General features: G+C 38.2%; 1 protein-coding gene across 1 annotated transcript in view; it reads left to right on the forward strand.

Moving 5' to 3' along the window:
• The first annotated feature begins 875 nt into the window (after nucleotides 1–875).
• The window catches only part of LOC107095224 (TBC1 domain family member 22B-like), a 68112-nt gene continuing 51435 nt past the window's right edge, over nucleotides 876–17552 (forward strand). Inside the window, exons 1-3 of the mRNA XM_015391226.1 lie at nucleotides 876–971; nucleotides 1273–1449; nucleotides 14141–14216. Of these exons, the coding sequence (XP_015246712.1) occupies nucleotides 876–971; nucleotides 1273–1449; nucleotides 14141–14216 (349 nt within the window). The remainder of the gene's footprint in view (nucleotides 972–1272; nucleotides 1450–14140; nucleotides 14217–17552) is intronic.

Raw genomic sequence — 17552 nt, forward strand, 5'->3', positions numbered from 1 at the left:
TCTCATACTCCCTTTCCGTCAACCCACTGTATGAAAAAAAGAGCAAGTAGGGCCTTAAAAAAATATAAAAATAAAATCTATGTTAAAATGTTTCTCCTCTTTAATGTACAGGGTCTTTGCATCAAACCACTGTTGAGTCATAGCTTGAGTAGATTTCTACAGAGAGCTGGTAGAGCAATAGCCCAAAGAACAGTTGTCTGACAAATGATTGACTCAGATAATCTAATTACAGATGCATCTCAAAGTTTTGCAAAATAATTCAATAAAAAACTAATCAAATGTCATGTATCATTATCCCCCCACTTCATATACTTGCCCTATTTTGTGTTTGCCAATCAAATATAGTCCTGCTGGATTGAACAAGTGTTTTAAACCTGGCAAAATATGAAGAGGTTTAAATACAAACACACACCTAAAAGGAGGGGCTTTTTGTTCGAGGCTTTGGTGCTCTGCCAACGTTCTGACCCTCTATCTGTCCGTCTGATTGAGCATGCTCATTACAACCTTGACAGCATTCCACAAGGGTTGCCAAGGATACCTAGCCGAGCTGCCAGGTCTTGTAATTGTACTCAAGTGTCTGCTCCAAATACATAAGCTCACCTAACTATATAAACACCTCATTTTTTTGGCCTGTACCGTAACCACACAGTGAAAAATAACATGTCGGCTCTTTGCTCTTTTTGTCTCCTGTGCCTGGCCGCCTCCCTTCCTTTCTGTGGATCACTGTTAATCAGTCTCGTCCCATCTTCTCTCCACTGGCTGTCAGTGGCTTGTCAGAGGCCCGTCAGAGGCCCGTCAGAGCCCCTGCAGTCCGTCACACGCCGCTGCAGTTAATGACATGTGATGACACCCGTCGTTGAAGTCACCCGCCGGAGATGACTGGGTACTCGGCTTGCTCCCCGCTTTCAAAGAGTTTCTTTTGTTCCGTCGGCGTTGCGTTTCTAGATGCGTTTGAACCCGGCTTTGCTCTGGTAATGTGCAGCCGGTCTGTATTCCAGCTCACCCGGTTTGACCTGGAAGTTCAAATTAAATGAAACAACAGTAGGATGTTAATGCCAAAAGCTGGGACACTTTTTTGTCTCCCCTGTAAAATCTGTAACACATTAACCGACTTGAAAAGTCTTAATATTCTCTGAACTTTTGCTTTTAAAAGCTACTTCTTGCTTCATCTTTTTTCTGAACAGTAGTTTCATGACAGAGCAACTCTTCTCTGTGCTTGGATTTACTTTCTCATCTTTTTTCCCTTCTCCAGTCTCTCTCTGGCTCTTTTAGTGCCTGTCTGTTGCTCCTTGCAAAGCTGGTTCCTTACCTTCTGTTTCTGCTCTCATTTTCTCTTCTCCAGAGGAGGAAGTGGAAAACTTTGACGTGTCCAGTCTCCAGGAAGAAGCTCTGAGGAACATCGAGGCTGACAGCTTCTGGTGCATGAGCAAACTGCTGGACGGCATCCAGGTAAGCATGTGGATGTGTGTGTTTGTGCGATGAAAGTCCTTTTGCTTTATTAGTTTCAACTTTACAAACTTGAGGTATACACATCCATCAAAAGAAATAGTATATTTCAAAAAGCTATTTCCGAAATGAAGTTGGTTATTTTTACATTCATCCCACAGTCTCACATATTTGTTTTAATGATTATTATAGCTTACAGGTAAAGAAACCCAGAATTTGTGTCTCAGACATGTAGATTTCAATAGACCAATGAAAAAAAGTTGTACATTTTTTATGCACTCGTTGGTTGATCCTCTGCACGGCGTAGATAATATGGGGGCAGACTTAAGTGAACCTTAATTGGCCTGGTGTCAGCACATAGATTTTATGTTAGGTTCAGATCAGAGTTTGTCTTTGAGAAGAGGTACAATGTGGTCTTTTAACCTGCATGTGAGTCTAAAATCTTTTGAAGCCTCCAGGCTTTCTTACCAGTTTTCCAGTCTCTGCCAAAGCCAAACATTCCCACAGCTTAATGCTGCCACCACCGTGCTTATCAGTCCCAAATTACCAAGCACTTTGTCTTTTCTCCATTTTCATGCAGGCTTTCTTCGCCTATAAAGTTTTTCTCCTTGCCATTACACCAGATCTATGGAAGTGCTTATAGTTGTCCTGTTATCATCTCCTATGACTTCCCTTATGGGTCTCTTCAACCCCTTCAAGGTCTCAATATTTTTGGCTGCTTCTCTCTGATCAATTCTTTTCTTATTTTGGAAGTTTTCATTTCCTCCATCTTTTTGGATTAATGATGAATTGAGCAGTGCACCTTGAGATCTTCAAAGCCCTGGATATTGATTTCTAACCTAACCCTACTTCATTTTATTCCTAACTTGTCTGCAGTGAACCTTGATTTTCATGATGCTGAGAACTTAGCAGAGCAGCTGTATATATACGAAGATTAATTTGAATGGACACTTTTCCTATATTTTGTGACTTTGAAGAGAAAAAGGAAACTTAAAAAATATTTTGACCCCTTTTAGATTCTTTGTTTTTTTTTAGATTATACAAATTATATATACTAATACAAAAAACAATACAAAAGAGCTCAAGGAGACCTAATTTATTGCAGTCAGTGCTCCAAAAGATTCTCATAGTTAATTATTTATACATCCTTGTAGTTACATTACATTCAATAATACTGTTATTATACTGTTATATAATAATACTGTTTTTCATATATGCATTTTAAGAGACCCAATATTTGTAAGGCTAATTATTTATTAACTCTTGCTGCTGAATTCTCTATTGATAAATGATATGAGTCAGCAAAACTTTCTAAGCTGCCCTAAAATATTCTTTACAGGAGTGGAAAAATAGAGCCTAAAAAAAGTTTAAAAGGCAATTGATTTGGTTGATGTCCATTTTTTTCATATAATTTTATTAAATGCATAAAAAAAGTTGTTTCTCTGATGTTGGTTTTAATTTGAAACAGGTTTGAAGTTTGCTTATTTCCTATATCCAACAAGTTTGTCTTCAGTTTGTTGTTTTGTGTCATTTGTATGCAGCACCTTGTTAACATGGTGCTAGACGGGTGGAAACCCAGATGGACCTTTTGTGCTCACATTACACATGCTAGAGCATACTTTGCACTTGATTCAGAAATATGATTGGCCTGGACGCACCGAAAGAGGGCCGCAGTGTGTAGAAACCATTTGCTTGCATACAGACTGTGGCACCAAACAGAAATCCCCCCCCTCCCCTGTTTTCATCCTGAAGCCTTTTGGCCACCAGCTCCCTCAATCGACCAGACTCTCAGCGGTCACGGTCGAGCCATCTGTCAATTCCAAACAGGCCCGGCTGAGCTGATGGTGGAGTCAGCTGCACCACTGTTACTCAGCACCCTTCCAGCTTTATTTCTGATCTTCTTCTGACTTCATCTCCAACATATCATTTCAGATCTTTCATATTTGTTTATCGTGAAAATGTAGCCAAGCTCCTGTAACTTGGTCACACCCTCTATTAGCTCCAAAATTTTTCACCTAACATGACGTCTAAAACAGGTCCTTCAGCGGGAATTATTGAAAAGCCGTTAGTCATTTTATTGAATAAAAATGAGAGGTTTAAAAACAGTAGTAAGATTTCTTGATGCCCTAACGGATGCATTATATTTATGCAATAAAAACTTGCCTAGCCTTGCACTAAAGGTAATTAATAGTGCAGAGCATGTGTTCTGCATAAAATGCGAGCATCCTTAAATAACCGTTAACCAGTTGGTAGGCTATTCATTCAGGAAATTAATAGACGCTGTGCCTTGTTGCCCCCTGAGAGAGCAAGACACGGTGCAAGGAGTGCTGGGTTGCAGTGGAACTAAGAGACATGAAGAATACAGTGTGGGCTTTTTGTATGCGTGTGGCGGCTGCACGTCCCCGCGCTTGTGTCTGTTTGTGACCTTGGCTCTGGACTAATTATGTGCAATGCACCAGGGAGCCCCATGTTTCCCCCCTAATGCTCTCTAAACAATCTGACCGACGGTTGGTGCCTGAGCGCTGTAATTAGTTGGCGATCCCCCCTACGACCTCTTCTGAAACCCCTCTCACATCCGCTATACACTATTACAGTAAACTAAAGGGGGAGTTGGGTCGGTACCTTGATGGAAAGCAGATTCTGACCAGTTGAAGCACCTACCAACTGCCCTTTTCACATTAAACCAAAAACTTAAATGCAGAAAGGAGACTATGTGGCCACTAAAATGATTTTATGAATTTAAAAAAAGCATTAAGATAAACAAACAATGCACACTGATAGGCAGTTATGCTACACTCTCTCTGTTTTTGTTTGTGGATGATTAAAAGAAAGAAGAAATCCTGTTTTAACTCTACAAAAAAGAGGGTAACTGAACTGCCAGTCCTGCGTCCAGAACCCTTTGGGGGGAGGAAAACTTCACCTCTCTGGGAGAACATAGTGTTAGCAGAATCATGCTGTGGGAATGCTTTGCCTTAGTTGGGGCATGGGCAATTTTTTTTTTTTTTAGATATTTTCTAAACATTTAAAAAAACCTTCATTTCTTCCATTTTACAGATTTTCCAACGTTGTCACATAAAATCCCATTAAAGAACATTATTTATAGTGGTTGCCTAGTAACAAAAACATGAAAAAGCAAAATGTATCATTTTCAAGGTCCTTTAACTGTCTTTGCTGTTCTTCAAGCTCCTTATATGTCCATTGAGTCTGAGTGGTGCCATTATGCTGTGCGGATGTGTTTGCATCATATTATTGTTGCAAGGAATTTACTCACATAATAGTGCAGAACAAAGCTGGTTAAAATATCTCAACCCCAGCCACAGTCTCTGAGTGGCTCGACTTGGTAGCCTTTACTTTTTCTTCTTTCTTCATTACAGTAAATTATCCATTAGCGCAGGCTTTAGTGCCTCGCTTGCTAAGCCTCTCTTTTACCTAAAAGGGAGCATTTTGACTGTCAATTCGCTTAAACAGCCCCTTTAATGAGCTGCTTCTTTAATTGGCAGCAGTGAAAAACCCTCCTTCCTCTAAAGAGCACGTTAGAATGAAAGATCCAAGCAGTTCTGTTTTCCACATTGACAAATCAGACTAACTGGAGGGCTTAATAAAAGGATAAACATGCTGGCATTCATTGAGATGCTAAATATTTCTCAGTGTCTTCTTATTGATGAGTGGTTTTCTCTATTTCGGCATGCACACACTGCCTGGTGGACAGTAGAGGGTTTGAAGGGTAAGTGGCTAAAGATGGACGTCTCTCTCTTACATGGCGGGACTCTTTTGGGACCATAATGGTGCAGAGACCATTTGCACATCAAGCAGACTAATATTAGAGTAAAAGATGTAAGCATTGCTTTGCAGACTGGAGCTGTTCACATTAGTCATGTTTAAATGGAGCATTGTTCATCCAGTCATGTGACCCATAAAAGTGCTTTTAAGCAAGACAAGAGCCGTCATAAAACCACCTTCAACTGCTGCAGTAAAAAACAAAAAGATGTAAATTGGGTTTTCTTTGATGGATGCGTTTGCCTGTTTGAGACTCATCGTGGTGAAGTTGACCCTAATGTTGGCCCAGTCTCTCCGGCAGCCAATTAGGGTAGCACTCTGGGCTGTGCCTCTGGCTAACTTGTTTAACTTGTCAAAGCGGATTCACATTAATTGTTTAGTTAAATTTTAATGAGGCTGATGTGAGTGTGGGTTGTTGATTAAAACATGTCTGCCAGCCAGACACATTTTTTTTAATATATTTCTCAGCTTATGAGTTTAGTCTACATTACATTTTTATTTTGATGCATTTAATGTTCTTTTCATACATGGCTAATGAAATTTTGTCTGAACTAGAAGCTGAAATCAAAAACTTTTAAAAAGTCCTTTACTCTCCTTGTTCAATCCCAAGGGGTCTCCTTTTTATAAAGCCAACAGATGAAAACCTGTCTCTTATGCTAATTCTGCAGAAATGCCCTTTACAACAGGGGCTCTTAAATGCATTTCTTTGCAGTCCTGGACCCCAACTCAGAGAAATGTAATCTCGCTTTGGGATCTAAAGTTATCCTATTTCAGCAGTAATCCTGACAAATGGGAATGGAACATAAAAGTTTCTCCCACCCTTTCTTCTCAAACCCCCAGTGATTCGGAGTTCTTCTATTTTAGCATGATGCTAAACCTCAGAAGGTACAAGAAGTCACTTTTATCAGGGAGTAATTTGGAAATTGTGTCGAATATATGTTTCCTATCTTTTTTATAAAGTGAAATAACCTATAAATAGATTTCTTATTATAGATTAAACATGTTTAAAAGGGAATAATTAATGTTTTACGTGGTTTATTTTTATCTAATATTGAGAATGGCTTCACAGCAACAATAGTACCTCTTCATCTGTAACTATATCAGCTCTTACAGCTTCTCTGGCCCTGCTGCTGCATTTGGCTTTAAAACTAGCGACACATCTTTTTCTTTTTTTTTTAAAATCTTTTCTAAGATTTCTCTGACTTCCTACCCTTCAATCATGCTACACTTTATTGGCTAACTAAACTATAAACCTGAGTAGAAAGTACACCTGAGTAGAAAGAGACGGAGACACAAAGATAACAAGAAGCAAATTACTCTTTTTCTTTTACATTTATTATGAAATAAAATTATTTATTTTTTTATTGACCCACAGTATAATGTTGCCACTACTATTTAATATTGTGCTTTAGAGATACATTTGATATGAAATGGTAGTCTTCCACCATGTTTTTACAAAGGGGCTCATAAGATATTTTCCCCCTCATTTTGAGATAGAAAATTGTTATAATTTTTGATAGGAAAATTAAAAACAAATGGTAGATATGAAGCAGTTGTTTGTATAATCTACGGTTAGGGAGGTACCTTAATCTCACAACATGCTTAGTGATGTAAAGTTAACCCTTAATTGATCAAAGCATTAGTATACATTATAGAGAGTTGTGTTGCATACAGGTGCCAGGGAAGGTTAGGTCTAATAAAACAATTTATCAACGCTGTTATGGACCGTATCAACTGCAGACTTGATCCAGTATTAACTGGGCAGGCCGGTCGGATGATTTGCCAGTCAGGGTGTTGCTGCTGCAGGATAATTTGAGGGTGTCTGAAGTACCCCATTCCTATGGAATCTAATTTAGTTAGTAACCATGGAAACCTAAGATGCAAACAAGTTTGTTTCATATATTCATATGTAATCCAAAGACTTTCTAATTGCTTTTAGCTCCTATATATGAAGATGGATATTGCCATAGCAATCTCATCCAGATAAAACAAACACAATTTAGATCTCTTCTGTATTTGCCATAAAGCTGAAATGAAAAATACATCAGACACTTTTCTTCCATGGTCAATCTCTTCTCTCCAGATTAAACATCTTAACTGCATAATAAAAATTTTATTTTTTTGTATTTATTTTATTTGTAGGAATGTGTGAAAAATCTGAAAAACAGATCAATGTGCACACTTTCATTTCCTTTCCAAAATTTGAGAGGACTAGACCCACCATATCCTTTATGTTCACATTGAATTTGTTCGACTGTCTGTCTGTTGTCAAAGCCCATGCATTTAAAAAGTACCAAATAAATGATGGGGGTAAAAAACCTTATATCTCTCTGCTTTGTGTAAAAAAAGAAATCCTCTTTTTGGAGCTGGAGCCTCTGGGATGTGCACACTCATCGTCAAGGCAACCATCTGTTCCTAGGGTGGCGGTTAGAGATGGGGTTTCCCTTGAGTGTGGACAGGGGTCCGGTGGACAACATCTAGCAGACGGTATCCAGACCAAACCAGACGCCATGTCCTGTTCTTGTTTTCCCAGGGGTCTCCCAGCATCACCGTGGCCTGTCACTCATCCACCCCTCCCAAACACTAACCTACACAGACAAACCACCTGATCTACCATCTGTTGTTTGTGTTTGTCTCATACTGTTTTATATTCTTGCGTTATCCATTTTTGTAGGTTGGATTAAGAACAAATATTTAATTAAGCCCCTTAGACTTCCCTCTACTACAAATTTAGCTCACAGTTTTACCTTCTTGTCCCCTTTCATCTTCCCTAACCTGCAGCATGTTTGCTTATCCGGCTAAACTAGAGGTCGTTGGAGATGGAAGTGGCAACAGCTGCTTGAAGGATGCGATGAGAATAAAGTGGGGCCAAAAAATGTCTTAGATTCCCTCTTATGTTTAAAATGTCTCACTCTGCTTCTCGCCGTTTTAATAATGAGAACGGATGTAGACGACAGGTCATGCATTTAGATTCAGCTAAAGCTACCAACTAACTGTCTACTTTCGGAAAGGATCTTATTTCTTAAATGTTCAACATATGAGAAGCAAGGTTTGCATAATTAGAGACTCCTAGTTTATCCTGCAGCCTGAGAAAATCTGCTTGGACATCCATATTCTTTAGGTGTTGCATTAGGCTGCCTCCGATTCTCTCAAATCAGCTACCTTAGGGTAATTGAACTACATAGAATCCAGATGACAGAAGATGCACATTAGTATTCACACTAATCAGTCAATATTTTACCCTGAGAGTGTTTCTAACTTCATGATCCAATTTACTTGTAGTCTAAATGGCATTTAAGAGATGTTATATTGCTTCTTGGTTTTTCACTCAACTGACTGCAGTTTTGGTTATATAAACCTTAACTAGAAATGTTCTAATGCAGAATAAAATCAACATTACCTTACCTACCTGAGATATTTGGGTAGTTTTTAAACATTTGCCCTTTTCCCCAGATATTGGCTAGTTTGGAAGTAACTATTTGTTTTATTTACCAAGCACTATCTGCTTTACTTGAAATCACTTTCTCCTTTAATGTTAAACTGAAGAATATCTGTCATTTTGTAATAATACTTTAGAGGAGAGAGGAAGTCTTGGTTCATTGCAAACCCTGTGAACTATCTGATCACTTTATGAGTGAAGGATTATTTGGTGAAAACGCATTTCTTTAATATTAATCAGATTTTCTGTAGGTGTAATTAACTAAATCTTTGTTTCTACAGTCATGTTATCGCTGGCTGCTTTCTTGTCTATTTCTCCTACACCTACAGTAGTCGTGAATGACGGATGATTGCCCTGTCCTTCAGTCCGTTGAGTCCATTATTGTCTCGTCTTTATCTTGACCTGTCATCTCTTTCTTTTACCTTCTTCCTTTGAATTCTCCCATTTTTTCCCTTTCTCGATCACATATACTTTCCTGCACCGGCTCTGTTGTGTTGGTTCTGTCCAACTTGCTGATAGACATCCGGCGTCACAAAAGGAGGCAATCTCAGACCAACATGGAGCCATTGTTGTCCCTAATAGAATGGACTTGGAGGTGAAGAGCGGCTATTGATTCAGCTGACTGGGAGAGAAGAGAGGAGGAGAAAAGGGGACAAACAAAGGAGGAGAGAATGGGAGGCTGTTGACACCTTGTTCAGAAAGAGGGACGCCGGCGTTCCTGTTTATGTGGTGTGTGTCCACAGAGCAGTTTCACTTGCTCTTTTTTTTGTGTGAATTGAGGGACAGATCGCAGGACAAGAGGAAAATGTATGAATAATAAACAAGTTGGTGTCGATTTCCTTGTGTTGCCTCAGCTTATCAAAGATCGGACTTGTTAGAGTTGACAAGGAGAGGAAGTGAGAACAAGAAAAATGGGAGTAAAAGTGGAAGGAATTGGAAAACATGACAAAAGCCTCAAAGGGAAAACAAGTAACCGGTAGGTCGGTATGACAAAAATTCTTGAGGCTAAGAAGCTGAGAAGAAAGAAATTACCAGAAAATGGCAGAAATATGACAGGGAAAAATTGTGTTTTATTCTCACTACAGCAGGAAAAAATAAATCGAACCAAATAACTATCAGTGGACTAAAGTCAGCTGAGATTTGATCATATCTGTTCATAGGACAACACTGAAGGTCTGATGTAATCTAAAGTTCTGCTTATATGATGCCATAAATTAGCTCTTTGCTCAACATCTCACACTCAGGCATTAATGTCCAAATGGTAGTAACAAAATCAATAAAACCCCTATGTAAAAAATATTCCAACTAATAAACATTTACATCCGTGTTACAACCCAGAATGACTTTGCTCAAATCAGCCTTCATCCATCTGGCTGATTAACCCTTCGCTAAGAGCTTAATCCACCAAGATTTGAGTTAAGCGTTTGGATTTAGTCTTAATCTCAGTTACTAAAGGTTGTTCATTCCTCTGCTTGTCCGCATTGCAACATGATCAACATTGAAGATGAGAGGATAAGGCTGATTCATACAGCTGCTGGCCTTGGGCAGCAATGTCATGTTGTTGATGTTGAGAAAAGGCAACAAACCTAAGGCTGGTCTCTTGGGAAATTGTTGATATTTGGTACCTGCTGATGGAGTAACTGGTTGTATCCCAGTGATATTAAAGGTTTTAACTGGAGTTGTGAAAATAAAATAAGCCTTAACTAGTCATCCTTCTCACTACCACCTTCTTGACATCTCGCTTATAACGGTAGTATAACCTTTTAATATACATTTGCACCATTTCAAAAGTTTTTTTTGTTTCTGGTGTCAAAATGTTTTGTCACATGGGGCAAAATGTCAAGTCAAAACTAGCTCAAGAGCTAAAACATGTACTTCTCCAAAGGAAAAACAATATTGTGATTTTTTTAAAAATGTATTTATACATTTTTTTGCCCCACAAAAGATGACACATGTAGCATATTAATTTGACAAAAATTTCAATTCAATTTATGTAAGAAAACTGTATATTATAGCAGAGCGCCAGAAGGATTGACATTAGTCAAAGCATTGAGATGTTGGCGAAAAAGATCGATTATGTTTAGCTGAGAAACTTTTAGAGCTAATTTCCGCCTGGTAAATAAATACAACAAATGATATCAAGATTGACTGTATCAGGTATCAATTCAGACGTTTGGGAACTGTTTAATGATAATAAAAGCACTTTAACTGTAGTTTAACCTCTTAAAACCTTACCAGCAACCTATTTTAAATAATTTACAACCAATAACTCAGAATGCATGAAAATTACACTGTTAAAATGTTTACCAATATAGACATGTTAGACATCGTTGAAAAGCTTAGATTCTCCACAATTTAACCACCTAGTTCATTTTATGGACTTGGCGAGCACCAAAGCTCAATTAACAGAGATATAGCAGCATGTTAGAATGTACCATGACCAAGCAGCCACAACAACTAAGCATGTCTTTATAATTGCTGTTCAAAAAAGACCTATTATTCTCGAGAACAAAAAAACAACATCTTTGAGTCATGTTTGAACTGATGCAGCTTGGGTGTTTTACTCACCCAATTTTCATGTATATATTCAGAAAATAGAAGGTGTTAGCTTTCAAATATTGCATCACACATATAATTTGGGCTTACAGTTCCTTAATTATTTGCTTTTCCATTTGGGTATGCAAATAGGCGAGAATTTCCCAAAATGAGGTGGATGTTAAGAGGTTAAGAAGCATTGCAGAGTTACTATGCCTGATTTATTTGTGAAAAATCAAAGCTAATGTTAATTTTATTAACCCCCTGCAGTACCTCTGTGACCCACCAGAGGACTGCAAGCGTCAAGTTAAAGACTTCTGATCTGATGGAAAATAAAACTCTTCCATTTGCATCAATAACCTGTACTGGAGAAGCTAATCATTCTTAAATTGCTGTTAAGAGGCTGCACAGAATTGATACAGGGGCCACAAATTGGCCCCTGGCCGTTCTAATGCAACAGAGTGGTAGAAGGTGATGGACACTGTTCCCTTGTTTTACTGTATTCATCCAATCAGAAAAGGCTCATCGTCCAGCTCCTCCTGTCCTGCCACCGTGCTTTTTCCGATTTACATTGATGCTCCAAGGAGGCGTATCGCAGTTTAAGAGGCGATGTGAGAAAAGGCCTGAAGGAACTGAGAGGGAGAGAAAGACAGTTGATTAAAGGCAGCAGCTTCAATAATGCAAATGTAATTACTTGCACTGGCCCTCTCACTTGCTTAGCTCCTAACTGCATTACGGCGGAGTGGTAGGAAAAAGAGAAAGCCAAGGAGGCTCAGGGGCAGAATATGGAGGTGGCGAACAAATGTAAATGAACAAGAGACAAAGTGGAGTTAAAAGGTATTTTAGATAGAGGAACGAGAGGAATTGTGAAACTTAATGACTTGAGGATGGGATTATGGGGGGAAACTCAAACAAGAAATCAAGCTAATGGATAAACGCTGAGTGAGGCAAGTGTTTTGTGAGAATTGTAAGAGAAAGATAAATGACCCGTCATGGTATTGAAAATGGGAGAGCTTAAGCTGCATGTCGCCATAGCTACTCGCATTCCTGGGGTTCAAGACATCAGCTCTGCTTTGGAATACATTCGAAGACATGAAAATCTGCACTTGTGACGGATCCTTTCTACCCATATTACTAATGAAAGAGGATAGCAGATGAGAGACGAAGACTTGTTGTGACCAGAGATGTTCAGAAGAGGAAGGTTTTAATTTCATTCACTTACCTTCAGAGTAAATAAACAGTATTACAGTAGAACTTTGAGTAAAAATACTGAAGTTTGTGAAATTAACCAAAAACAAAAACATTCTTTAACTTCAATAAAAAATGTATTCTGTTGCTTTAAATTATTTTTTTTAATTATTATTACACTGTTGTCTAGTTAGGCTAGAGATGACAATCCAATCTTTTGTTAGGACAAAAGGAAATAAATGGTGTGAAAGGATCCTGTTTAGTAATGCTACATTTAATGCTAAATTTACATTCAGTTCTGCTGCTAATAAAGAGCACAGGTTTAATAGGCTGATATTAGCTTGGTTCTCTGCTCCTGTAGCACATATGGTCCACATAGCAGGATGATGGTTACATTTTTTTAGTGTTGGGTCATTTCTCTTTAGTTAGAGCACCATTACCCTCCAAGATTGTACTTCTTAAAAGTTAATCAGAAGGTAGAATTTGTCTTCCTTGTAGGGATGAGGGAAGGTTTGGTACATTTCTTCCCGCTTCTGACCAGCAGGTAGGTTTAACCCCGGCCTTATGTGGAAGACATGCTGCATTATCTTCTAGGATCTTGTTGGCTTTAAAGCAGCTGGAGCTGCTGTTTGCTTTCCTTCTTTTCCCCTCCTTTAGCAAAAGATTTCTGCTGCAACTCGCCTTCTCCTCCTCAACTTCAATCTCAATCTCTCCGCTCTTTTCCTCCACCTGCGGGGTCGTTTGCCTCATCAGCTGTTCTCCAGCCACGCCGAAAAATGACCCCTCAAGGAAACGTAATCCTCATCATGTTGGTGTGTTTCGAGCACACTTGCACACACTTAAATGCCTACGTGCTGATCCCACACGGATTGTATTCTGCAAGCTCAACTGTCTGACTTTGCCGACTGCTGTGATTATGATCAGGCTTATTATACTCATATTTTTTTTTTTTAAAGGAAAGGTTAGTCTCAAAATGGAGTTTTGACTCATTTTTTTTTTTTTTTGATGAGGACCAGCAAAATTTAAAGCACTGCCATCAATTGTTCAAGTTCTCCTTGGACATAAGTAGGTCCTCACGGTGAGCTGCTGGATGGGATCTAAGTGGACTGGGAATGAGAATCCTCGCCATTTGAAACAAATAGCAATTTCTCATAGAGTCATAATCATCCTTTTGCTTTCTGCAAAAGATTTATGTTTGTTTTGCCTTGCCATTTTTATTGAGCTTTCTTTTTTATTTTATTTATTTTTTTATTTACACTCTCAGAAGATTCCTCTGACTTTATGTGAGATGTGAAATTGTCTCCTAAAACACGTTTGACATCTGTAATAGCTTCTGAACTTGTGAGGATGTATTGTTAAACCGAATCTTCGGTTGTTTTGGTGTTTGCTGTAAAACACTGACCCTGGGGCCAAGTGGCTGCAGAACATCACTCTCAAACGATGATGTTAGCTTCCTACCAAATAGCATCAGTTTTACAGCGTGTTGGACAAATTCCAAACGCAAGATGACATAATAAAATAAAAATGGTGTCATTCATTTTGTTTTTGTCCTCATCTGTTTGACCCAATATGGAAGATAATTTTTCCCACCTGGTTCTTGATATGGGATGTTACTGAAAATGGATGCATTTTAGAGAAAAGCAAGAAAAGTTATAGAAGGCATAACCACAAAGAATAAAAGAAAACGCTAAGAAGACATTCCACTATTCTAGATAAAAGCTTGCATTGACTGTCTGATTTCTGTCTTCTCTTCAGGACAACTATACGTTTGCTCAGCCAGGCATTCAGAGGAAAGTCAAGGCCCTGGAGGAGCTGGTCAGCAGGATTGATGGTGAGTCATCTGCCTGCCTTCCTTTCATCCATCCCCCCACCCGACTATAAACGTCTTTTTGTTAACAATGCTTCCATTTTGACTTGAATTCAACTTTCTGTTTTATAGCTTTCTTGTTGCTTTTTGTCTGTTATCCTTTATCATCCACCTGTTCCCTGTGTTTTCATGTTTCTGATACAGATAAGACACAAAAACACATGGCGAAACATTAGCAGGACATGAATCTTTTTTTATCTGCAATTATTTCTTGTATTTTTACGTTTCAAAGTCACCTACAGGCAAATATAGGACAGTTTAATACCTTTTTCACCACTGGGTAATAATTTGTTATGAAACATACCTATTTTCTTCCAACATTGAAGAAAAACACTTGCCTCTTCCCATCTCTGTTACGTTCATTTCAAGACGTTGTCGTATCACAGTACTTCTGAAAGCCGAACAAAGTCTGATACTTCTCGCAGCCAAAAACAAAAAAAAAGTTTTTCAGGACTTAGCTAAAAAAGGATTGCTCCTCTGTGCAGATTAGCTGCTAAAAGGGTATTTTTGTCTCAAAATTGCCTGAATCCTGAAGGCTTTACCTAGCATCCCCTCTTCCTGATGGGTGAAAATGGGTGTTTTTTTTGTTTTTTATACCATGTGGATGCAACACTGTCAAAGTAGGTGCTTTCTTGTGGGGAAAATCGTACATTTTCTTCCAAGCACTGGATTTTACGGGACAAAGTAGGGCTGCTGACCGGACAGCAGAACTAATGAGAATTAATCAGAGATACAGGAATCAAGACTCACTTTGCCTGTATAATGAAGAAATAGCTTTATAATGTAGTTAAAAACAAAAAAAAAAGAAAAGTTTTGATTATTCGTGATAAATACCCTTTAACTGATATTGAGCTCTTAAAAATAAGAAAAAAATTAACATTAAAAATACCCATGATATACAAATAAATTATCTTAAAAATTTTTCCAAACACACAAATCAGCAATTTGCTGCTTAAATTTATACAATAATTTTCTATAAAGAAGAAACTTCACATTATATTTGAAAAACAAATGACAAGACACTTTTAATGACTCCTTTTCTCATTTAAAATAGGTTGAATGCCTAAACCCCAATAAATTCAAATTTTTTTATGATGTAGGGAAAAAAAAGTTCTGATCCTAAAGGAAAAAAAAAACATCTTCTAAAAAGTATAAAAAGCATTTCTTTTAAGTATGAACACCCTTAAGAAAATACTTTGTTTAAGCAGCATTTTAGACCATTTCAGCACTCAGGCTCTCTCTTTTTTGTGTTTTAAACCTCTATTGGCAACAACAAGACTTTGATTAGGCTCTGTTGAAACCCCTATTTTCTGTTTATCACTGAAATGTCCTTTTTTATAATTTCACCCACCTCAACCAAAAAGAAAAAAGTTTCTGTCTGAATGAAATCCCTGGAGCATGACATTGCCACAGCCATGTTTCAGTGTTACCACTTTGTGGGTATTTAGTGTTGTTTCTGTGGTCAAAATAAGTTTTTCTTTTTATAGATTTTAGCAACCTCTTCTTATTGATTCTTTTGAACTTCTCCCTGTGGTTTGAAAAAAAAAAAAAAAATCAACAGTTCAGTATAAAAATAATAAAAAGATGTTTTTGTCAGGTTGATCAGGTTTACTTTAATTGAGTGTGAAGCCAAGCAGACAGAAATTTAAATCAGAGTTAAATTGGGCCTCAATGAAAAACAGTTTCAGATTCTATTTTCTAGTATTAGTGCTCTCTTTTTCAAATGCAATTTTAGTGAACCACCTAAAAGTTTTGTATTTATAGTAATAGTGCAATTTAATAACGGTTTCGTGCATTCAAACCAGTGATTTTTTTTCCTTCTCCCTTTGTTACGCTTCTACCTTTGATGGCTTTAAGCTGGTTTTAATGACATGACTAATATCGCATCCAGCTTATCTGCATTCCACTCAGCTGTGTGGATAATAGTGCATGCCTGTGAATAAAAGTGCAAAGACGAGGCCGGCTTGGGGCTTAGAAGATAATTTATGCAAACTGGACTCAACCACAGTTTAATGACATTTCACACCCATGGTTAAAATTCTGTGTTAATTACCAAAGCTGCTCTTTTTTCTCTTTTTTTTTTTTATTCCCAGAAGAAATAAAAAAAAAAGCTTTGTCACCTCACACTCACAAGGCACATATGCAGCCGTACATGATGCATTGTGCAAAACATGGACCTATTACAGCAAGCTTCTGTCGAGTGGTCATGTTCTCTGCAGAGTGCGATGCTGTCCCGCTCTCCTGTCACCCGCTCTGTCAGCCAGAGGGCGAGGAGGACTCAAGCGCTGCATTTAAATGGAAGCAGGAGAAAGCGTGCGTGCATGTGCAGGAGTATGAATGCCTGTAAAAGTTAGTGGCTGTCAGTGCGGTTTCACGAAAAGCAACCTTGGACATTTTTCTGCAGATATCCTCCGTAGGAGCTGGATGTCCAGATCAGCCTGAGCCGACATGTGGACTGTATAATCACGGAGAGCAGGTTATCACCTCCAGAGTTCAGTCAGTGATTTTACTTTAATTTGAAGCCGTTTCCTTCATGAGGAAATGAAAAAATAATAACTAGACAGAAGCAGTTGGTTTAAATACTTCTCCAATGCATTTTAGATGGTGTTGATACAAAACCAGCGTTAATATTTAGAGGATGGTCATCCTTCATAAGAAATGACAACAGTTTCCCTGCATCTCCTCAATAAGTGCCCTGTCATCATAGCTGGTGCAGAGACATTTCATACCCTGCTAGCTTGACATTACCAGCTCTAATGAGATCACAGATACCTCTTATCTTGTGTTACAGGATTGTTTTTCGCCCCGCTGTCGACATAGCATCTGTTCTGGGAACAATAGCCTCTCATCTGCTCCAAAATTACCTATCAGCACTTATCAGATGCAGGGTTATCCGCGCTGTTGTTGGTTTTCAATAGAAGGTGGGGCTCTATCTCCTCACAGCTGGAGAAACGTCCATTGTTTACCGTCAGTCCAAAACTCAACATTAGAGACTAAACTTTATTTTTTTATTACTATTTAATCTTTTTTTTTTTTTTTTTTTGCACTTCTGATGAGGAAATTCTTATTTTTCATGTTTTTTTTTTCTCATTTCTGAGTCCCAGATTCATTTTACCTTTGAGATCAAGTTTCTAACCAGCTGTAGCTGCTACTGTTTGATAGATAAAACTGTGAGACTGTATAAGTCAATTAAAGAGATGAACTTCACAGAGAGAAGAACTCGAGTTGGGTCCTTATTGCAATATTGGTAGTGGATATTATTCAAATGAAACAAGAGCACTCTTGATCTTATCACACCCC

The sequence above is a fragment of the Cyprinodon variegatus genome, unplaced genomic scaffold (genome assembly GCF_000732505.1).
Source record: "Cyprinodon variegatus isolate N-32 unplaced genomic scaffold, C_variegatus-1.0 Scaffold530, whole genome shotgun sequence".
NCBI lineage: Eukaryota > Metazoa > Chordata > Actinopteri > Cyprinodontiformes > Cyprinodontidae > Cyprinodon > Cyprinodon variegatus.